Raw genomic sequence first — 24,329 nt, 5'->3', positions numbered from 1 at the left:
TTTTTTGCCTTTTACTTTATTGCAAATAATAAGAGAGGATTCCTAGTCTTCTTGCTTTGTCTGTTGACAAAAGAGTAAAATTTATTGGGTTTTGTTTAGCTAGACTATTCTACCGTTCTACAAACATCTCAAACCTCACGTCTAAAACTAAATTCATCATTGCCCCACGCGTGTGCCCATTCCTGGGCATACACACATGTGTAACCTTGTTCCCCCTGTGTACTTTTTTCTCTATGAATTTGCATCATGTGCTCAAATCCCATACTGAGGACTTGAGCACATCCCAACTCCTTCATCTCAGCTCCGTATTTGTATTTACCAATATTATCGCCAAGTTCTCTTAGGTTCTGCCTCTCATATCTCTTGACTCTATTTTTTCCTCTGTTCCTCCTTTGCTGCCTCCTAGTTCAGGCCACCATCATCTTACTACTTGTTATTTACTACAGGAGCCTCCAAAATTAGGTTTTCTGTGTCCAATCTTTTCTTCACACTTCTAAAACACGCAGCTGACCAAGACAAACCTTTCCTATCAGCCCCAGCAGAGGTGAAATTTTCTAATCTGGCTTAGGAGCTTCACGGTGTGGCCCTGCTTCTCTAGTGATCCTCATATCACACCAACCTGTGTGTGGACAACTAAATGCTCCCCCAGCTCCTCTACCTGGCCCTGCTGGAGCCCACCCTCCATCCTCCTCTCAGACTGCTTAGCCAACTCAACCCTCCCTGCCCTTCCAATCTCTAAGTGTCCCTTAAACACCCAGACTTTTCTCTAGTAAGTAAAAGTTTATCTACCACTTGACTGAAAATTTTCCTGAAGGTTTATCTTGCCTTGCTCACCGTGGTCATGGGTCTTGCAACTTGCTGGCTTAATGCACATGCTGATTAAATGATCAAGTATTTTAGGGATGTGTCTGCCATTACAATTTAAGATGTGCTAGTTCAGTATGTGTGGTTTTAGTGTGCAGGGGTGCTCGGGGGGCCAGCACACACACACACACACACACACACACACACACACACACACACACACACACACACACACACCTCCGGGGATGAACCCTTTTTCTTTCTTTGTATTTTCACACAGCATCTAGTAATTAATAGCTAGGCCAGCATCTCCTGCAAATATCAGCCAGATCATCTACGGCTGTGTCTCTGGTTGCTGGAGGAAGAAACCTGAGGCACATCTGGACTGCACTGGAATGGGAGTCTAACCCAGTTCGGATGCCTTGTGCTGTGGGTCCCCAGCCATCCTGAGGCCTCTCATGGTGGCTGCCTCTTGACCTCACACGGGGTATCTGACGACTACCGGGCGGGTGCGTGGAAAGGGGGAGCAGCAAGAACTGGGGTCTTGGTTCAAGTGAGGCAAGTCACAGGGCTTTCCAAAGCCAGCATCGCTGTTGAACCCCTAACAGCCCGAGCCTCAGTTCAGGCCGAGAGGCTGCTGATCCCCTGGGTCCTGCCCTAGGCACCCAGAACTTAAAGAGGAAGCTGGGGGAAAGGGAGTGGGCACCCAAGCTCGCAGCGCGCAGGGCTCGCCTCGAGGTGAGTAACCGCGCCGCCTTCGTGCCCTAAGCTCAGGCGCCTGCAGGAGCTCCTTTTGTTTTACATCTGCGGCCCTCTGGTTCTTCTTAAGGCCCCCCGAAAGCAGATAACGCGCCTATCAACTCAAGATCTGAACCACTCCCCGCGGCGCCGGGCGCCCGGGTCTGGGGCAGGCCGCGAACCCTCGGCGTTCGTAGTGGGGTGCCCGCGGTGGGATTGGGGCCACGCCAATCCGCACCCAGGCCCGACCGCGGTTAGCGGGGGGAGCCCGCGCTCCTTCCAGCTCCGCTCGGGCAGAGCCCCGGAACCCCGCGTCCTGCGCTCGGAGGGGGCGGGGCGCTCGGGCCAGGCGCGCGCCCGGCGGAGGTCCCCCAGCGCCCCCTGCAGCCGCTCGGAGGGGGGCTGCGCACGGCCCCGCTCCCCAGCACCACGCCCCGGGCCCCACCCGGCCGCCGCGCCCCGGGCCCCCCGCCGACCCGCACCTTCCTGCCGCAGAAGCCAGGCGAGGGGTCCCGAGGGCGGGCGCGCGGCGTCCCGGGCGTCCGCAGATTGCTCCGCCCGAGGCCCCACTTCCCCTCCCTCCTTCTGTAGGTCCCTCCCTTCCTCCCTCAGCTTCTTCCCTTCTGCCTCCTGGCACCCGACACGCCGCGCCGGGGCCCTCTTCCCCTTGGCCCGAGTCTCATCCCGCACAACTTCGGGACGGTGCCACTGGGTGTTGAATGTTCCGCTCCGAGAGCGCATGGCTGCGGGAGCGAGGCGAGGGCTGGGCCCCCGAGGGGCCGCCGTCCGGGAGGCGGTGATGCTGCTGCTGTGCCTGGGGGTCCGGACGGGGCGCCCCTACAACGTGGACACCGAGAGCGCGGTGCTGTACCGGGGCACCCCCAACACCCTTTTCGGCTACTCAGTGGTGCTGCACAGCCAGGGCGCGAACCGATGGTGAGAGGAGCGGGGCGCGGGCGCCCGGGCATCTCGGAGCGGGGGCTGCAGGCTGCCTCGGGGCTTGCCTGCGCGGTTCAAACTTTCCCCTCTCCCGAGGAGGCGGAGGGGAGCCCCGCGGCGGGTAACGTGCTGGAGAGCCGCCCGGAAGGGACACTCACTTTTCTCGGGGTGGCAGCTCGCGGGGTGCGCTCTGGCGCAAGGCCCTTAGGGGTGGCCGGCTGGGTGCGCCGGGCGGTGGGCGGGGGAGGTGGGGAGCGGCTGCCAGCTGCGGCGCTGAGCCCGGAGCGCCTGGGCAGCGCCGCTCAGCCGCGCGCACGTGCGCGTTTCCCCCGCAGGCTCGTGGTGGGGGCCCCCACGGCCCCGTGGCTCGCCAACGCCTCGGTGGTCAGCCCCGGCGCGGTCTACAGATGTCCGATCGCAAGGAATCCAAACCGAACGTGCGAACAGCTCCAGTTGGGTGAGTTGGATCTGGGACCAGGAGTGAGTGCCCCCCCCCCCACACACACACACGCGCGCACACACACACTTACACTTGTGGACTCCAGAGTAACAAGTTCTCCTGGGAGAACTCATGTTGCCCATTCCTTCCACTAAAGGGGTCCCCTTCTTTCTGTCAGTATTTTGCTCCCCTTGGCTTACAGCAAGGATTGCGGTACTCTGGCTAAACTATGTAGAGGAAAATTTCTTATAATGCCTTCTCCTTTCCCAAGCGCCATCCCTTTTGTAAAACACATTTTAAAGCCTCAGCACATTAAGGGCAGGATATAGCTAAGCCAAGACTAAAGAATTTTATTTCCATCTTTGACCTACCGACCTTGTTAAAGAGAAGAGGCTAAGGGGCAGGTCAGGAAGAGCAATTGAAATGGATCCCATATCCTGCCATTTAGCCTAAGGGCTTTCGAAAAAAGAAAATGATATAGCTTTACTTAGGGTATAAAATGTAAAAAAGGAGAGCACAGGAAAAATTGGCATCTTCACTGTTAATAATATAATTAAAATGAGGCTGAACATATACTTACTAGTTTTTTTCTCCCCAAATTCTCATGTTTAATAGGTGCCTCTATTTGAAGTCATTTCTTAACATCTCTTCTTAGATTTGTGATGACTTGGAAAATGTGTTCTGAAGGAGGGGGAGGGAAGTTCATGTTTCAAAGCCAAAAGCAAATTTGCTTTGCACAGACACATGGGGTGAGGGAAGCGGGGAGCGAAAGAGGAACTAGTATTAATTCTGACCTATCTTGTTCCAAACACCGTTAGGCACTGCTATATATGTTGCTTAATTTTTTTCCCCTTGGAGCATCACTGGGTCATAGCGGGCATTGTTCCTCCTTAACACACAAGAAACTCGGTGACACAGAGGGTTGCAAGTACTTCTTCTAAAGCCTGCTCAGCTACTGAGTGGAAGATGGGACCCCAAGTCAAAGGCAGGTCTGCTTGTGTCCAAAGCCCAAGCACTGTCCTTTGATGTACGCATCTTCAGTGCAAATAAAGTTAAACGAAGAGTCCAGTATGTTGTCTGCTGAGCTGATAAGTCATCTGTAAATGGTGACTAAAAGCTTATGATTGGAACCTTTCTCATATTTTTGTTGTTGTTGTCCATAGACTTTTCAGATAGGCTAGTTACTGCACCTTTAACCCCTTTTTATAGTAGTCTTTGCTTTTTCCCAAAGTGGAAAGCTGTTTCCCTTCATTTAGAATGGATTCAAACAGAGTATGCATATAATGGGACTTTTTATTTCTAACTGAGAGAGCATCCATAAAAGTGTAGGAGTTGTCTGTAGCATGTAGAATAAGCCCTAGCCCCTTATTAAGCTTCTTCCATCCCCAAAGGCAGACTAGTAAAACATAACACATTCATAGACCTATTACTTGGAATAATTCTGCAAAACATAATTTTCACTGTATGAGGGAGCTGTAGGATGAAGAATTAAGGAGTGAGCAGACAACCTTGATCTGCCAGCGGCTCTTGACAAGGCCTCAGGAGGGAAAATTTTCATTTCTGTTGTCCTGTCATAGTTTTCTGATCTATGACATTTTAACTACTGATATCTAGTACTTAATTCCTGTCTGGAAGGGCGCTGAATCTATTTATAGATGTCTGTTTTTAACTGGAAAGATGTCATAGTATTATATAAAATTTCAGATAATAATACCTGTCAAAATTAAAAAACAAAACAAAAAAAACCTAAATTCTTTGGGCATGTGGAACATAGGGATTGACTATAGAAATACCCTTGGGTCAATAAAGAGGTATTTACTGAGATATAAGGCAAAAAGGAAGACAGGATTTCTATTCAATCACTGGTTGGAACACTAATAGCTGTAGTAATAGCTTTGGATATTTACAAAAGAATTGACTGAAATTATTTTTCATGCATTGTTTTAAACAATATATCTTCTCTTCCTTTTATAAAGAAATTGTGTAGAAGGGGGTAAAAGGGGGATAAATGGTGATGGAAGGAGACTTGACTTGGGGTGGTGAACACACAATACAGTATAGAGATGATGTATCATAGAATTGTACAACTGAAACGTATATAATTTTATTAACCAATGTCACCCCAATAAATTCAATAAAAATAAAAAAATAAAAAATAAGTTAAATGTATAAATTAAAAGATAACAGTTCAAATGAAACACAATGGAAAATATGTTCTTGTTGGCTGAATCAAAAAATCATATAATAATTAAAGATTGAGCTGTGATTGCCATGTCAGTAAGGTATTTTCTTTCATTTGGAATGGCTTAACCTACTAAGGAGGTGCAGTTGAAAGATCCCTTAAAATGGTGTCTTTCTCCTACACAATTCAAAATGCTATTAAGATCGACTAGCCTTTCAGTCTCAGAACTTCGGATCAAATTTTGATTCAGATGGACTACTCCCCGTTAAAGAAGAGTTCAATGCCCCCACCCCATGTCACCCTCACCTTTGTGGATAATGTTGCATATTGTGGTATATTTACTGTAGCCATAATCCAAAGTCAGCAGCAAACGCCCATTTATCTAGAATGTTCAGGGTGTGAGATGTTGAGAGCAAGATACCCTTTTAGGGAAGTGAACTGACTATAGAAAAAGTGCTTTTCTTCCTGTATGCAGACAGTCTCCTTCCACCTCCCTGCCTCCCTGCGAACTGTCTGTCCTCTCCCTACATTGGTACGTCCCTCCACTAACCAAAAGGAAGGTCATCTTCCATCTGGAGGGTTGGAGCCCAGACTCGTTCATGGAGACGTCATGTTTGAGGATTGACATGTGGCAATCACCAGGGCCTAGCTGTTTTTCCATTCACAGTCTGCATCCTTGCAGAGGCTTTTTAAAAAGAAACTTTGGTAGCAGATGGTTGTTAAAATAAGGCATCACAAATAACAACTCCATCACTATAGTTAATCATAGTCCGTCCATGGATTACCAATATTCAAAGAATTACAACATAATAAAATACATAAGTGATTATAAAATTATACTTTTAAAATTGTCTTTAATTGGTTATTCAAAAGACATTTCAGATTTTTTATTACTTTGAAGTTGCCACTAATAACATTACGCACACACACACACACACTTATTTGGGTAATAGAGTCTGAAGTTACACAGTGATACTTCCCACACAATAGCCAGTGGCCACCTATGGCTACTGAGCACATGAAATTCGGCTAGTTTACAGTGAGAAGTGCTGTACTGTAAATTACATACTGAATTTTAAAGACAACATCCTATTAATAATAAAATACAGTATCCTATTAATTTTTTTAGATATTGATTACATGTTGAAATCAATATCAACATTTGGCTTGTATTATATTTCTATTGGACAGCACTCTCCTAGAGAAACACATTTCCTGCATAAACTAACACTAACTTTTTAGCAGGTGTTTTCCAAGTGTCTGCATATTTGGACAGGACTTTCACTTTTCCAGACCAACCGTTGTATGGCTATTAGACCTGTAAGATACCTGCTGTCCTCTCTTTTTCTTGCTGCAAAGAGCAATGGTCCATCACAAGTCAGTCATCATTATTCCCCTTCAGATTTCTTTCTGAAAATTATATTACCTTAGCCAGCCTCCTGGTTGATATTATATAACCTATTTGGAAGAGGTTAAGTCAATTAACATCGCATTATAAAACTAACAATTACCTCACTCTCACTTCTGCTTGATTTGCAGGAATTATTAGCTTAACATTAAAAGGCAAACCTCTCACTGTTGAAACTCCAAATATGTTCTTGATAACTTTTCTTTTTTATTTGTACTACTCTTTAAATTGTAGATTATGAAGCCGAGTTGATACAGACTGGTCATTTTGAAAAATCACCTGTGAACATAGGTTGTTATGGTAATTATGCAGAAAATTAAGACAGAGGACTTCATTAATAAACTGTAATATTAAGAGAATTAAGTCCCCTGATTTCCAGCAATTTCTTAAAGTTCATATAAAAGAATGTTTTCTACCTAATTGGAGAAATGAGGTTTTCTAAATGAGTTTTATTTTTTGCCTTAAGTTTACTTGATTACTGAGTAATATTCCTAACAACTAAAAAAATATCTTCCCTTGGCAACAGTTCTGGGGTCAGATATCCATTGTGTATGTGGGTCATTTATTCATTCAGTCATTTATTGAGGGATGATGAAGGGCCAGAACCTGGACAAACAAAAGGAACATGGCCCTTGCTCCAAGGGGTTTCCAGTCCATTAGGTTACTATAGGAAAGTATGGTGAGAAGATCTAATTGAGTTAGGAGAATTCTTCCTGAGGAATTGATGTTCAAGTGGGGAACTAAGTGAAAACCAGGAGTTAGAGGAAGAGGTTATGGGAAAGGTGCCAGACAGAGCAAACTGTGTGCATGAAGACCCTGAGGTCTTTGAGACATGGCATCTTTGAACTGAAAGAAAAATGCATACAGTTGGACTCTGGAGGGTGAAGTGGATGGTACGTTGGAGAGGTAAGCAAGGATTATTTTTGGTACAACTTCCCAAACTCTCCTTAGGATTACGAATTTTTCCTAAGGTGATTAAAGCTGGGAAGTGACATGGTTAGATTTATGTTGGACAGATACTTCTGGTTGAAGAGTAGTGAGTGCTTTGGAGGAAATGGGTTAACAGTTCCCTTGGCAACAGGATGGAAAAAAACAGATTCTACAGTTATTTGAAAGATAGATTCAGCAGGATGTGATCATTATTAAATGAGAGAGATAAAAGAAAAGTGTTTTTCCCCCCCTGGGACATAATTTATTTTTAAATTAACCCCAAACAGTACCCTAACTTATACAGAAGAAAGGTAGGCTTAGAAAATATTCCACAGTTGATTCTGATATATGATCTCCAACCCAATCTCCTTCATTTGAGAACTATTAGTATAAAGAAAGTATGCTTTAACTTTTAAGTATTTAGAGATGTTACTGAAGGTTTTGACTTGGACTGTTGCTTGGATGATGGTGCTATGTCTGATGAGACATAGAAGTAAGTATCTAGTGATCAGTTGGAGGTATGGGTCACTCAGGCAGGGGAGTTCTGTACCAGCAATTCAGAGTTGAAGGTAATTGATGTAGAGATGGCAATCAAAGCCCTGGAAGTTAATGAGTTTAATTTGGGAAATCACTATGCTGAAATGATTAGAGGATCCAGGATAGATCCCAGCAGATGCAACAACTTGAGAAGTGGCTAGAACAATGCTACTCAATTCTGGCTGCTATTTAGATTCTCCTGCAGAACTTGAAGAATACCAGTGTTTATTCCCCAAGATTTTGGGGGATGGGTATTGGTACGTGTGATATTGTAACTTATAAAAAGAAATATGTATATATTTCATCTTTGTCCCTGTTTCTGGCATAAAGCTCCTAGAACCCTTAGAATTTCCTGAGGGATAAGAGAGACAAAGGTGTCTTTGGTTATTTTAATGAGGTGGTTTTTGGACCTTGATGAAGGATGGGGGCTGGTTACTAGTAGAGCTGACCAGGTGGTTAAAGGGTACAAACTTTTCAGTCCCACTCCCATGACCTCCAAGGTGTGAAAAGGGTCTGGAGGTTGAATTGATTGCCAGTGGCCAATGTTTTAATCAGGGCTACATAATGAAGCCTTCATAAACCCCCAAAAGGACAGAGTTGGAGAGCTTCTAGGTTGGTGAACACATTGGAATTGAGTGCAGAATCCTTAGAAGAACATCAGGATTCTCCACAGGTCCCCAAATGATACCAATATTCATCCATGGTTGAGAATCACTGGAGAAGAGGAGCCTAAAAAAATACTTTGAGAATGTTTTCTAACTTTCTATGTTTATTTTGATAGTTTGACTCTGTTACCCACCACACAAGCTGGAGGCTATGGCTTGGAAAGTTTAGTACTCTCACATCCCATTTCATGTCTAAAACTTGGGTATTTTACTCTTTATTACTCAATATTATTGTTATTATTACTGAATTCATAAACATTATTGTTATCTTTTAGAAACATCACCATGTTTTATTAGATGCGTGGGAAAAGTAAATAGTTTAATATGGTAAACATAATATAATGGATTTGATAGTTAATAGGGTTTGAAAGAAAATCTAAAAGAAGGGGTCAGTGGGCTTAAAGAGGTGAGGGCTGCTGGTCAAATCTCTCAGCACTGTGAGCTCCCTCTGCTGGTGCCGTCCAAATCAACGTAATGTGGGTATGGAAGCACTTAACTATTTAATAAACACCTATTTGTTGCCAGGCAGCCTTGTACGCACAGCCATAAATTTTCTGTAATCGTCCTAACCCTGCAATGGTAGCTCTTATAATCCTGTCACATTTGAATTGATTTGTTCACCTTTAATCCACATGTTTTTCTAATAATCTTAATTGAGTTAGAGGAATGAATTGTATAATTATTCTCACTCAGTAATGATTGCTTCTACAAATAAAGATATCTTGAATGAATGACTCTTATATAACATAGGATAGAGCAAGAGCCATTCATTTTCCAGGAGTAGGAGAAAAAGTGGAAGAGTTTGAAACATGTGAGACTTTTCTAAATAGAATAGAGCTTCAACTTTGAAAAAAATGTAACCGGTGGAAATAAGGACTTTCACTATGTTTCTGAAATGTGAAATTACATCACATGTTCTGAAAGATCAGATAAATATATATACATATTGTCTTAGTAGCTAGAAAGCCAGACAGAGCGCCTCAATCAAGGGTCTGAAGTGATGGGGAAGTCGCAGCACAGTCCACAGGCAGATAAAGCAAACATGCCGTTACATCCAAAAGTCCCAGACGCCCTACCCACAGAGTGTTTCACTCAAGCTGTCAACAAGTTACGGAAAGAAGAACTGTGAGTCTGACCTTTCCTTTTGGTCTTTCTTCAGTGGAAATGCCAAGACACTGAGAACTATATAAATTGAGGAAAAGGGCAGGGCAAGATAGGGACCAAGTAAATGACATTTTTTGTGAGCACTATAGAGTTGACTGTACAGTCTGTAGGCAGATTTGTGATATTTTACACATTTTTCTGATGAAAAAAATTTAGAAAGTGACACTGATTTCAGTTAATACATCTGAAATATGTGTAGACTTTATTTTATATACTATAGGGTAGTAAGAAGTAACAGATCTATTTGACAAGTTTTTTATTCTAATATTTCCCATTTACCAGCCACATGGAGTTGGGCAAGTTACTTTATTTCTTTAAGACTCAATATTCTCACCTGTAAAATGGGATTAATAAAATAGTCTTCTGCTGCTACTGTGAGAATTAAATGACTTAATGTGTATGATAAATCTTAACTGACAACAGCAATGGGCCCCAATTTTTTATGTAGGGGAATATATGTCATGCATGACATATGTACAGCTTAATCATATGTTTAGATTAATCCTTAAACTAATAATAATGTTAACATCAACTAACATCTGTTTGCTTTATCTGCTAGGCTCTGGCCCAAGCTCTTCACACGTATCTCACATACTCCCCATGATCCTTATACAAAGGCTGTGAGAGGCACCTCCTGTGGGCCCCAGCTGACTCGCAGTTTTAAATAGTCCTGCTCACATATCCCACTTTGTAAAGATCTTCAAACCTGCAAACACTGTTTCCCTAGACCATCTGTTACTACCTTAAACTTAAGGCAATATTTTGGAAGAGAAGTAATAAGCATAGCAGTGAAGGAAGAACATCTCTCCAAAGCTTAGATCCCTGAGAGTTTGGAATTTTTGCAGGAAAGCAGCGATTTTCAACCGGTGTGCTGCAAGATGTATCAATGAATCAAAAGTACGCCTATGTTGTTGTTGTTTTGTCAGAACAACAAAAAATATATTTTTGGGTGTGCTGCAGAATTTTAGTAATTAGTTTGTGTGTGCCATGCGGTGAAAAAGGCTGAGTCGCTGCAGTAAAGGATTAGTAACTCTAGTAGAGGATACGTGGGATGATATAATTCAGAATTCCCTCCCTCGGCAAATACGTATTCTGTTCCTGCCTTCTGCAGGTCAGGCCCTGTTCTGTGCTGTAGGAGTGCCACAGTCAACAGAATGCCTGCCCTCATGGAGGTGACATTCAGGACTGAAAGCCTACCCTTCCATAGTCTCTTTCATATTTTGGGACTTGGAATAATAATAAAGAAGAATGACAAAAAAAGGGGTGGCAAAAAGTGTACCTAGTTGGCTTTGCACTAACATCCCTTATACCCATCTATCAAAATGACTGCTCATTCACATCCATATACACACGCGGGGTGATACTGAAGCAGGAGATGGAAATGAAAACAAGTAGTAAGCATACATCTTTATATTTTGTTTCCCAAATGAAAAGTATAAAAGAGAAAGATGGGCTTCAGTTTTTAGAGTAAGGGGTATGGTTTTTATATGGCTTTGGATTTTTAATGCCGACTGGAAAATTGCATTCAACTGTGCTCAGAATTACTCATTGTAGTTGTACAGGAGCATGGCAAATTATCACATGTTAATTTCTGCTGACCTCTTTTATGTTAAACCATGTAAAGTACTTTTGTAATTATGAAGCTGATTTGATTTACTAAGCGTTTACATTAGTAATATATGAGCTGAGTTGAAAACCAGATTATAAATAATTTCAGCATGACATTTGGGTAAAATATAATCTGAGTTTATTTATGATGTTCTGTCCCCTGACATTAGCTTTCTCGTGACAGTTTTAATAATCATCATATCTGGCCAAATTAGAAATACTGAATTTCCACATAAAGAAAATTTACTTACCATTTGATATTCCATTTCAATATCTAGCTAAAACCAAGGAGGGGAAAAAATGTATTATTATTATTAATATTATTTTCAAAAGGAAGAAGTTTCTTTTCAGATGCAATATAATACAGGAAAAGGCATAACCATTTACATTGCAGAGCAGTTGCTCACAAGCCCAACTGCACACTACAACAGCCTGGGGAGCTTTTCAGAAAATTCTGATTTCTGGATCTCAACCCAGACAAATCCAGCTGGAGCATCTGGGAGTGCGAACCAGGTGTCAGTATTTGTTCAGAACTCTCCCCACGTGATCCTAATGTTCATTCAAGACCGAGAACCAAGTGATGAAGGAGTGGACTTAGGAGCAAGCAAAGTTAAGGAAAAGCTCTGGAGAAGGCCCTAGTGTAGGCGGATGATGTGAAGGTCTAATTTCTCTGCCAAGACGCTGCAGGCACTACAGGAAAAAATGGTAAAAAAAAAAAAAAAAAAAGTGTCTGGAAATTAAGAAAAGACCCATAGCAGCAGTGGAGACTTACAGGCTGTTCTTTGAATGGATCCTGTCTTGTAACCGGTGCTGAAAGTATTATGGTGGCTGGCAGGAGGTGTGTTAGGAAGAAAAGGAGAAGCCTGTATAAATATGAGTCTGTGTTTGCTCAGTCATTAGCATTAGTTTTCATTCCTTTTGTGGAAGGATAACTGCTTCATGACTTTGTTCTTTTGTGAATTTCCTTTTTGCCTGTGCATTTATCCTTTGGTACCCATTATTTCACATTAAGATACAAAACACAAATAGAAGGTACTTAGTCAAAACAAAGCGCAGTCGATGCTTTGAACTGTTTTTCATTTATTGATTGACCTTCCATTTTCAGCAGGCATTTCTGGGCTATGTGCTGAGGGGTGGGCTAGTAATGAACAAGATGTAGTCCTGGTCAGGATGAATTAGGACATTATTTACTAAGTCTTGGAAGGAGACGGGATAGTTGTGAATAAATAATGCGCCTGTATTAGTCAGGGTTCACCAGAGAAACAGAACCAATGGGGTAAGTAGATAGATTTGTCCATATATCTATCTACCTTTCTATCTATGGGGAGATTTACAATGGGCTCCCTCAGTTACGGAGGCCGGTGATCTGCCATCTGCAAGCCGAAGAACCAGGAAAGCTGGTGCAGTTCAGGCCCCAGGCCTGAGAAGCTGGTGTGGGGCTGGGGCCAGAGGGCGTTGGTGCAAGTCGCAAAGATCTGAGAGATACTCAGACATGGGGAGAAAGATGTTTGAGGGAAGCGACACTGATAAAATGGGAAAGTGAGTAGTATGTGCAAACCTAAGTGAGATTCTGAGCAGTGGTGACATTGGGATGTCACCTGGTGGAACAAAAACAGAAACAGGATACGATGTGGAATCATCTATGGCTCCAGAAAACAGTTTAGTCACACATGAGTTTTTCTTGTCTTTGTTTTAAAATTTATAAAGACTCAGCCAAGAAACAGGCTAATAATTCACTAGTTTTGCACATAACTTTTTGGCTATTTTTCTCAAGCAATTTACATAGAACTGTGTGGTTCTAAACTATTGTATGCTGACCATTTTTAAACTTTTGGAGTCATCTCTAAAACAGTAAATTTATTTCTAAATAGTATAATTTTGATGAAATAAAGTGTCTATTATATTATACCACATTTTAATAGAGATATGTGTTATTTGTGACCTCCTTCCTCTCCCGTCCTTAATTTTTCTCCTTGTTTGCCTGAGTGACTGTAAATTTAGAAGACTTTGGTATTTTCATACATGATATTTCTTTAAAGTATCTGTTGTGGTAAATAATAGGAACTTCAGGTAAACAGAGCCTGCCATTTATCATCTATTTTGACAGTAAAAAAACCAACAAACAGGAACTGGCAATGTTAGTGAAAAGTCAAATTGAAAATTTTATCACAATGAAAATTAAAATTTCTTGCATTCTCTTTCACTTTCCCTCAATTATGTTGACATCATGTAGCTACAATCAAACTCTGTGTGAGACCTTACCTACCACATGCACACAACCCACTTCTTTCTCTCTCCCTCCTACTCTTCCCTTCTTCCCTTCCTTTATCTTTTTATTAGTCTTAACATAGAGACTTTATGTTCCACCAGGATCATCTTTTACCAAGGTTTGGGCTGCAGCAAATTCTCTTTCTATTACAAAGGGACATTGCTAATCAACCCCAGCATTCTCCCGGACCCATCCTAAGTCATCTTCCTTACAGTCTAGTGCTCCAAGCAGCCACTACCAGTAGGTTGGACTTGCAACTATTCTACAAGAAACCTGGCCAGAATAACGTTATCCACATTCCATCATAGCAATGTTCCAGGTTATGCGAACCATCTGGGGGAGTCAGGGCCTCCTGGACCTACTAAAGCAGAATCTTCAGAGAAGGGGCTAGGAAGCTTTCTTCAGTTCAGCTGTGTAAAGGGGTTTGCTGTTTTTCCTGATCAACATTCTGGAGAACAAACAAATGTATACACATCTTCCTATACTCCTTAAAACAAAATCTCTCCTACCCAGGAGATTTTCTGCAAGTAATTTCACTTTCAGAACATCAGCCTTATCAATCTGGGTATTCTGAGTATTCCCAGGAAGCTTTATCTAGGGTCATAGGAGGAGGCAGTGCCCGATTTAGAGAATGGTTCCTATAAGTGTATGAAAACTTGGTACCAGGAACCAGACTTCAAAATGAAGTAAACAAGCCCAAGTTCCACATTCTTCCAATCAAGGGAATGCAAATATATTTACCCGCCTTTGGAATTAAGCTCAGGTGGAATAGGCTATCGCATGGCGATTGAAGAGGGTGGGAATACAGTCAGCAGAAGGAGTCTTAAGATACTGCATCTTGTTCTCACCTAAAATCACTTAATTGAAGTCACTTTAATATAGGATCCCAGTTGTAAAGCAAGGAAGTCACTCTAACAACAGAAAAAAAATTATCACTGAGTAAGTTACTTTCTCTTGTACAGCTTCGGAGTACTGTATTGCCCATGAGTAATATTTTATGTTTGGTTTTCTGGCTACTCATGCATTTGCCAAAGTGCCTATTGAAGTTTTTTTATTTACTACTGAAATAATCTGGTTTTTCAAGTCTTTTGTTCTTTGCCGAGAGCAGTTACAGTCAACTGAATATAAACCACAGGGCAGTTGGTTTTCAATGCTAGTCATTGTTACCATGCTAATTATACACTGTCAACTTCCAGCTTCAATAAACTGTGACTTCAGTGCTGAAGGCCATAGTCTTTTATCATCTTTTATTTTAAATGTCTCCATACAAGAAACATCTTAAAAAGTGTCCTGGTAATGTTGCCAATAACACTAGATAAATGGTCAAAACCAAGGTGGGAATTCTTCACCAAGCATTATACATTGCCATTGTATCTGCACAGCATACGTTGGTGTAAAAGGGTCTTCTCCTCTGCCAGTCATGTTGATTAGTTATCTCCTCTATCAAGGCCATCTCTTCACCATGTTGCCAATCATTTCTACAAACAAAAATCACCTTGCAAGAAAACAGGTTGGCACCAAGTAACCCACGGTTACCCCCGCACTATCCCCTGAATATAAGATGATAGAGAAGCAGGGGATGTGGGCATTTCACACATGGTTGGAGGAAAATCATTGGGGATACGCATGATGTGTTCATTTTCTCTGCTCTCCTAGAATAACATGGTTTTCAAAGTAACTGATAACAACGTTGTTTTCAAATGCTATAGGTAGCCCTGGTGGAGAACCTTGTGGAAGGACTTGTTTGGAAGAAAGAGACAATCAGTGGTTGGGGGTCACACTTTCCAGGCAGCCAGGAGAAAATGGAGCCATCGTGGTAGGTTATTGGAATTGGTCCACTGATCACATCATGAAATCAGATATTCTTGGTGTGACTTTCACATCATTTGGTCTACTCTTATGTTTTATTTAGACTTGTGGGCATAGATGGAAAAATATATATTATGTGAAGAATGAAAATAAGCTCCCCTTGGGTGTTTGCTATGGAATGCCCTCTGATTTGCGAACAGAATTGAGTAAAAGAATAGCTCCATGTTATCGAGGTAAGACTCAATTTTGATATTAACTGGATCAAAAGAAACAAATGACTTTTACTTTTTTTAAAATTATTTTCAATATTAAATGTGCAGGGAGGGGATTTTTTAAAATAGCTGTGTTCTTTTTAACTACTCAAAGTACCCTTTCCTTTTTTACTCAGAGTATTAGTTTTTATAAATGTACTTCATGTTTTCAGGAAATTCTACAGTTTTAATTTGAATAATTCTAGAATCTTGATAATTTTTCACTTTTGCATTAAATACATTTTCAATTCACTATAAGTTAGTCTAATGCTCAACAAACAAGATACTTAAAATCTTGAAATTACATTGAAAAGGCTAATCAGTAAGAAGAAAACTATTTAAGTTTCTTGCTTTCCTTTAGCTGCAAAGAATATTCAGAAAGATTCAAGTATAATGGAAGCAAGTATTTTCCACTTACTATGTATTTCCCCCCCCCACATTCACGTTTTTCTTGAAATGGCAAGGGCTTGGTATCTTAAGTTTGAAAGATTTTTCCATAAAAATTCTAGGCCATCAGTAGCATTAATGTACACAGAGTTAGGACATAAATAAACAACTGAAATGAAAAAAGTTCAAGGTGAATGTCAACAGAGCATTAAAAAATGTATCTGCAACATAACAAATTCTAAAAATTTGTCTTTGAAAAACTCAGCATTCAATATATATACATTCCAACTTTTCTAACCAAAATGATTACCCCAGTATCTGAAGAAAATACCTATTCCCTAACAAAATTTTGATCAAGTAAGCAAATTCAATTACTGATTCTATTAATACTGGGGTCTTCCCTCTCTGGCATTTGATATTATGGAGAAGCTTATATCATATATTTTCCTGATTGGCCTTTGGATGTCAATAAGGTAAAATGTGAATTTTAAATTCTTAATTTCAGTAAAACGCAGTCTAAGTTTCTGCATGTTTATTATTCTCTTTTTCCTAATGATTTATGGTTTGTACATTGAAACATTTTCATCCAATAGAGTGTTTTTGGGTTTTTTTTCTCATTTATACCTAGCCATATTCTACAAAAAAAGTTCAAGATGGCATAAGTATAAGATGACCAAAGGGGAAATTTTAAAAATAGAAAAAAAATAAGGTCAGGGAAGATATGAAAAAGAGTGAAAAATCATGACAGAGTATGGTAATTATAAATGACTTAGCAATTCTTTTAAATTTTCTAGTTAGTAAAACCAAAGCAAAGATATGGTTCTGATTCTTGTTTTCATAGAGGTTTACTTGTCAGTTCTTTAGAAGCACAGCTTTGTCTTCATAGCAAGTTCAAGACCCTCTATTTCCATGCAGCTCTTCACTCTGTTATTTTTAGTTGGACAAAATCTAGGAAGCCTATTTTTTTCTGTTAAATTTTTTTAATGGAGGAACTACAACAAAAAAATTGGAATGAAATACGTTTAGCCTTAGACAACAAGTGATTTCTGGTTGATGATTTCATATACTGAAAAGTAAATGAAATTAGACAGTAGACTCGATAGAATATTAGATGTGTAAGAAATTTTGGCAATTGTTGAATCAAATGCCTTCATTTTATAGAGGAGAAAACTGTGATCCAGTGATACAATGTAATTTTATCAGAATTTTAGCCCTCTGGTAGCAGAAGGGGCCACAAACAGATTTTTATGCTTTTTCTGATCCCAAATGTCTGTCCAATTTGCAAATTAATGCGTGTGGAGGGGAGGCTTATGAAATGAGAGCAATAGTCATTGTCTGGGAATGGTTTTCCTTCTCTTTTTCTACCTTTGGTTAAAAACTAGTTGGTGGCAGAGCGAGGAGCCACCATTCAAGTATTTTTTTTGTGTTCTGGTCTAGTCACCTATCTTCCATAAGATAAAATTATGCAGATTTTGTGTTTATTTTTAAATAAAATCCTGAATTGTTTTTTCTACATCATTTTAGATCATGTGAAAAAGTTTGGAGAACATTTTGCATCATGTCAAGTTGGAATATCAAGTTTTTACACAGAGGTAATAGCCCAAAAAATAGCCACTATGAATGTTTACATATAGAATTTTAATTCTTGTGAAGATTTAGAAGACTAATGTTATGCTTTAGAGTAAAAATTGTATAACATCTGAATATGTCTTTTAAATTTGAAAGTATAGTATTATAGTTTAATTTTACCACTCAGTATTTCACATATATTTTGAGAAAATACTAGTATTAGATAGCTGTGCCACACAAGATCAACTAAAAGTCTGTACTAAAGAATATTATTCTCATTAAGAATTTAATAGAAATTGAAAGCAGCTATAGTTATTTTTGTTAACTTAGGCATCAGGAATATCCAAATATGTTATTTTTACTTGTTGAGGGGTTAAGTAAGCATGTGAATTCACACTTTCAATTAAAATTATGAGAACTGGGAGACTGAAGAACTTAATAACCTCTTAAATCAGATATATTCCCAAACTCTATTACTCTTTTTCTACTATTCTAGTCACTCTTTGACTTCTGGTGAAAGATCCCAGTTGTGTTCAACCTCCAGAGCTCCCAGCTTCCCTTAAAAACCAATTATGAATTTATTAATGTTTTCCAAATCTATATAGAAAGACTTGGGTTAACAGTTTCCATAAATATTACCTACTATGTTAAAAAAAAAAAAAAAGAGTAATGCTTTCTTTAATGTATATTTAAATTGACCTTTTTGTGTAAGTTCAGGATTTAAATTTACCCCCTTTTTTGGGGAGAGGGGGTTCAGAATTGTTTAGGAAATTTAGAAACATGTTAAATAGGCTTGATAGGTTTGATTGCTGAAAGTTCTCATATTTTACTAGACAACTGCTCATTACAATCTTCCTTCTGTTTCCTTTTTCTAAATTCATATCTGTCATCAAATATGCCCCAAATTTCATTGTACTTAGTTTTTTCTAAGCTAACATTGTTAAGAAAACTAGCTAATGGCTTTTTGCAAATTGAAATAAATTAAGTCTACTTTTTACTCTTTGACAACACATGATTATCTCTGTAATGAGCACTAATGAATTACCCAGATATGTTTTCCTTTAATAGAAAGCACATTGCCTTTCTCTGGAAAGCTTACTGTAGTGTTCAGTGATTCTCCTTTTGATTTCTAAGTCCACTGATAAGTGTGAAGTGAGAGTTTCTTCTCTAAAATTCTACTTTTTGGTAAAAATCCATTAGCTAGCTTCTCTTTTTTTCCTGGTGTGTTTTTAAATGCATAAAATGCTCAGATTTCAGAAATTTATTATAAAAATGTATTCTTGTTACTATTTGCTTAAAATGTATATCTGGAAGAGGTTTGGGGTGATGAGATTAAACGTTTAAATGATGATAAATCATTTATTTCTTATAGGATTTAATTGTGATGGGAGCTCCAGGATCATCTTATTGGACTGGCTCTCTTTTTGTCTACAATATAACTACAAATAATTACAAGGCTTTTTTAGATGAAGAAAATCAAGTAAAATTTGGAAGTTACTTAGGTACTGTAAAAATTGACAACTTAAATTATAATCTTTTTAACAGATATTAGTAATTATAAATAGGGTAAATTGTATTTTCAAAAGATCAAAATGGTCAGTGTCCATTAAAAAGAGTTTGTCTGTTTAAGAATATAATCTATGAAACTTTAGTTAACTTCATATTTAATATATGTAACTACAGTCACCAATATATAATTCTTAGACTGGAACTTCTGGTTTATTGCAAAGTGTTTACTCTTTGTAGTAAAACACTTGTGAGCTTGTCTCTTTATGTAGTCAGCTTATTACTATAAAGGTAGCATCTGTTGAGGGCTTACCACATCCGAGGAACTTTTGCAAGCGCTCTACATGAACTAACTCACTTAATTATACATGTGTAAGTGTAGTTTCTTAAAGGGCCTACTGTCGACAGCATCCTAGACGGTGGGTGACATTATGAAGCATAGGGGTCTAAAAGAAGCTCATTGACCTTTGCTTCATAAGTCCTTAGAATATTTCTTAGAGCTTAACTATTTTTATCTTCTTATTATTTATATTCTTATTCTTGTTTAATAAGTCAGCAGTGGGCTGCTTTATAGTCTGTTTAAACAGAAACACAACATTTTTCTGTCATTAATTCCCCTGTTATAGTAAAAGGAATGCTTTTCCTATAATTTCTTAGAAAGTACAGATTTGCTTAAACCATATGGGCTTCAAATGTGAGCTGCCTATATTCAGAAGTATTTATAAGAAGCAGCAGTATTGTTGTTTCCATTCGAACAGAAGGAATTCATTTTCAAACAGAGGGAATTCATTTATATTTCAACATTTACTTATTTATGGTTGAAGGTTATCTTCAAGTATTATAAAATGTAACTTGGTATTATCCCTTTTATTACATAATAAAACAAAAATACTTTCCCATTTCTATCATCATAAAATTTTATCACAATAGGAAGATTTTGTCAGAAAAAAGTTGAAATTTAGGAAACTTTTTACTTAAAGGTTAAAATGTCATATTTTATAGACTTTACAATATTTCTGCTGTAATCCTAGAAGCTTGCATGTCCTGATACTACACAGAGACTAACAAACCACATGTAAAGGTGCCATCTTCAATTTCTAGGACTTGGAAATATAAGCCATGTGACTAGTTTCATAACACATATTAATAATTGCTTAGAGCACATAATAAATGACAAATTTTGTGTATTGCTTTGCTAAATATTATTAAAACTCTGTTCTGTGTAGTTATTTTGTATTCAGTCTCATTCAATTCTGAGTGTGTATACGATAATATATTTTACCCATTTCAGATGATGATTCTCACACTTGTCTCTGTTTTCTTGAAGGATACTCAGTTGGAGCTGGTCATTTTCGGAGCAAGCATACTACTGAAGTCGTTGGCGGAGCCCCTCAACATGAACAGATTGGTAAAGTAAGAACTATGTTTTTTATAATTATTTCTTTACAAGGGTTCAAATAGATTGCATGAGAGAAGAAGATATTAAGGGAGGAACTGCAGAAATTCCAAGGAGTGAGAACTAGAAGTGATGAGCCATGTGCTACATTTAGTGGAACTGCTGAACGCTGTATGGCTTTTAGATAAAATTTAGCAGAAAAGTTTTAAGGAAAAATATAAAAGTCAAATATGAAACTTTCATTTCTTATGAGTAAATTGTTTTTAACTGTCTCAAAATGTCCAGGGAATATATTTATTGGTTAACAAGTTTACAGCTAACTGGAAATTGAGACAGCTACATGTTTTATGGTAAGGGTAGAAAGAATCAGACGTTGTTTCTGGCTTTTTAATTTTTTTTACCTTGTTGTGTCAATGTTACTACATTTTCCTGAGCCTTACCTTGACAAGTAAGGCAAACAGTGCTTTCTGTGCCCTTGCAGGGATCCATAGGTAGTTCCTGGCGAGGTAGCTTTGCAAGGAAGTCACGTTAATCTGTACATGGTTTCCTAAACCTTTGGTGGTATCACTATGAAAAGGATTTTTAAAAATACAGGGTATCCCCCCAAAATGTATACACACTTGGAATAATTATATATACCAATGGGTTAAATGTGAAAAGAAAGAAACATCAATTGAGTTATCAGCTGCTGAAGTGTGTATACATTATTATTATTTTTTTTTTTTTTGGACACTGTATATTTGAGCAATTACAAGCTATGAAAATCGATGTTTTGGTCAACTGGACATTCTTTCATGTGATAGCAGTTTATCTAACCTTTTCTGATTCTTTCCACAATTGCAGGCATACATATTCAGCATTGAAGCAAAAGAACTAAATATCTTACATGAAATGAAAGGTAAAAAGGTAATATGCCTCCACCTTCGGTATGGCTGCGGGCTTTTGTGACTAGCCCTGCTCTTTTCTCAGTGCCTGGGTGTGGTTTGTTTGGAACAGCTTGGCTCCTACTTTGGAGCTTCTGTCTGCGCCGTGGACCTCAACGCCGATGGCCTGTCGGACCTGCTGGTGGGCGCGCCCATGCAGAGCGTCGTCAGGGAGGAAGGCAGGGTGTTCGTGTACATCAACTCGGGCTCGGTAAGGCCAGCCACCCCGGGCCGGGAGCCACCTACGGGTCCTGTTGGCAACTTGTCCCTGACTTCTGAGACTATAGGTCCTTCGGCTTATTTTGCTGATGAAAGTAAAAGTTCTGGTATGATACTGATGCTCCAAAAATGAAATGGAGCATGATGACCAATGGGCTGCTGTCCCATTTTGATATTCCAGAAGGATGAGATCAATTATTCTAGAGCTTCTCTATTTCCAGCTTGTATGTGTTCACACCAATAGATCAAGTTTCTTTTAGTGTATATATGACTCAAATCTAATCTGAAGGAAAGATTTTTGTATCCCTCAAAATGAAGATTTCTTATAGTGAATGTCCTTGTATAATTTAATAATTATAAAATGTTATTAAAAGTAGAAGAGAAAATGTTACGTATTTTCAATGTCTTGATTTGACAATTGGAAACAAGACATGTTTTGATACAATGGTAATTTGCACAATTAATATAGATTACATTATTGATAAGAATATAAAATTGACATAGCTTGTTCCAAACTAGATATTGTAGTTGTAGAAAGACATAATATGGAGAATATTTTGGAGTAGAAACTGAATACTTGACAGGTCAATTAAAAGAGGTCCGCTGGCCTCATCTTGCCAGTCTATCTTCTTGGCCATAAATCAAACTGAAGAATTGATAGGTCCTTAATTGGGTCTTTTTGGCCTGCCTTTGATTTAAGAGCATGAATGGGTTTGTGAGAACATTAGTTCATTTGTTAAGGCACAGAATTTTCAGTCAGGATTCAACAAAGTAAAATCTGTTTCAAGAAGGTATTTGTAATCTCATTTAATCAATGGTCCCACAACATTTAATAGATTTCTGTATTAAGCATCAGACTAATCATTTTAAAATTTAAGAAATATTCAGTCTCATAAAGCTGAGAGATTCTGAGAGTTCTACGGGCAGAGCAGGGGAGATCTTTATGCATTGGAATTTTCTAGACTGTTGTTTAAATCTAAATTTAATGGTAAAAGCATATTATAATATACAAGCGATCACATCTCATTAATAGCGACATCAGGTATTATTACTTTTCTGCGGAGATGTTTCACATTTCCATATCCACAGATGGTCTTCCTTTGACTAGCTACACCCTCATTCTGCATACGTCTCTTTCCCTTCTCTTTACAACTAAACTTTGTGAAAATAGTTTTTGAACAGTAGCCTATACACCCAAAAAAAGGCAATAGAGGGCTTCCCACCCCCCCCCCATTGAAATCTTAAGCAATCCCAATATGAAAAACAGATTAAAAAGGAGCCCTTTTGCTTTAAGGGTAAGACAGGAGACCAACCCACAAGTCTACCCTTTTGTTCTTCCCTCCCTCCTACCCAGAGGCACCACTGTTGAACACGGGGGTTAATTTCATAATTGATTTCATCTTCTAAAACCAACTGTGGCATAGAGTATTCTCCCCTTGTTCCCTTCTACCTCCCTGTTTTCTACCTCTCTAAAGAGGCCTTACCACCACCACAAAGGCACCCTATTACATACCTGTTGGTCTGGCTTGCTAGCACCTGTTCCTCTGCTGGAACGTGGACACCACGTGGAAGGGGATCGTCTGTCTTGTTTACTGCTGTTTCCTCGGGGCCTGACAGAGTCCTGGACAAGCAGGTGCTGGTTTGGAATGAACTCAAGAAAGAATGACACTTCAACGAATAGGGCTTCCCCCTACTTCTGCTCAAATAGCTCCCAGGGGCCTCCGTCCATCTCGTGGTCGCCGCTCTCTTTGGCCGGAGGACACTCGAAGAAGAGTGGTGGCCACTTTCTGAAACTCTCCCCTGGAACTTCAGTGCCTTTGCATTTTCTTAGGTCGGCACCTTCTCATCCTCGTGGGAGCCTCTTCTCCCTCCTTCTTTAAATTAGACATTTCTCTGGGAACAAAATAAGTATAGGAGTTTTTTGGTTAGAATGTGAAAGGTGAGGGGCACCTGCCAAGGAGAAGCGCATGTGTGTACTTGGGGGATTATGAATAGACTTGTTTGCGCAGAGGTCTAAGTAAGAAGTGCTGGATTGTTATTTTTTTCCTACAAGAGAGTGATGTGATCGGAGTTGAGAGAGCTCGATAGCAGTGACTGCATCATTACTGAGTGTCTTATTGTAGTAACTCATTAATGAGTTACTAAGGCCAGCTTCAGTCGCATCCCTCAACTCAGGAACTTTCAGTGGCTTCCTATTGCCCTCTAAATTGAGAGTAAACTTCCCCCGGCGTTCAGTCCCACCCCCCAAGGCTTTAATCTGAATTTTCTGGTCTCACTCATTATACACACTGTTCGTTATAGCCAAATTCTTTGGAATTTGTGCTTTGCTGATAATTTTCTCTGTATATCAAAATTATGCCCGTCCTTCAATAGCTACCTTGAATATCACTTATGAAATCTCCCCTGGCTCTCACAATTAGATATGCTCTCCTTGATTCTTGATATTGCAAAGCAGTCTGCACTTCTAAGTCATTCACATGCCTGTGCTTCACCTTTCCTGCAACTCTGGGCTTCTTCAGGAAAGGAGGTGTGTCATATAAACACACTGCCTTGTCCCTTTTCTCCCTTTCAGTCTTTGCACAGTGC

The 24,329-nt window shown here is 39.5% G+C and overlaps 1 protein-coding gene across 1 annotated transcript in view; it reads left to right on the top strand.

Moving 5' to 3' along the window:
* The first annotated feature begins 2,266 nt into the window (after positions 1-2,266).
* ITGA4 (integrin subunit alpha 4) overlaps positions 2,267-24,329 on the top strand; it is a 61,197-nt gene continuing 39,134 nt past the window's right edge. Inside the window, exons 1-9 of the mRNA XM_087819733.1 lie at positions 2,267-2,478; positions 2,817-2,938; positions 15,393-15,499; positions 15,596-15,725; positions 17,655-17,722; positions 19,072-19,201; positions 20,533-20,618; positions 21,445-21,507; positions 21,598-21,735. Of these exons, the coding sequence (XP_087675859.1) occupies positions 2,282-2,478; positions 2,817-2,938; positions 15,393-15,499; positions 15,596-15,725; positions 17,655-17,722; positions 19,072-19,201; positions 20,533-20,618; positions 21,445-21,507; positions 21,598-21,735 (1,041 nt within the window). The 5' untranslated portion in view covers positions 2,267-2,281. The remainder of the gene's footprint in view (positions 2,479-2,816; positions 2,939-15,392; positions 15,500-15,595; positions 15,726-17,654; positions 17,723-19,071; positions 19,202-20,532; positions 20,619-21,444; positions 21,508-21,597; positions 21,736-24,329) is intronic.

The sequence above is a fragment of the Miniopterus natalensis genome, chromosome 8 (genome assembly GCF_054644295.1).
Source record: "Miniopterus natalensis isolate mMinNat1 chromosome 8, mMinNat1.hap1, whole genome shotgun sequence".
NCBI lineage: Eukaryota > Metazoa > Chordata > Mammalia > Chiroptera > Miniopteridae > Miniopterus > Miniopterus natalensis.
The sequence above is the reverse complement of the archived record's forward strand: the minus strand, read 5'-3'. Positions and strand labels throughout refer to the sequence as shown.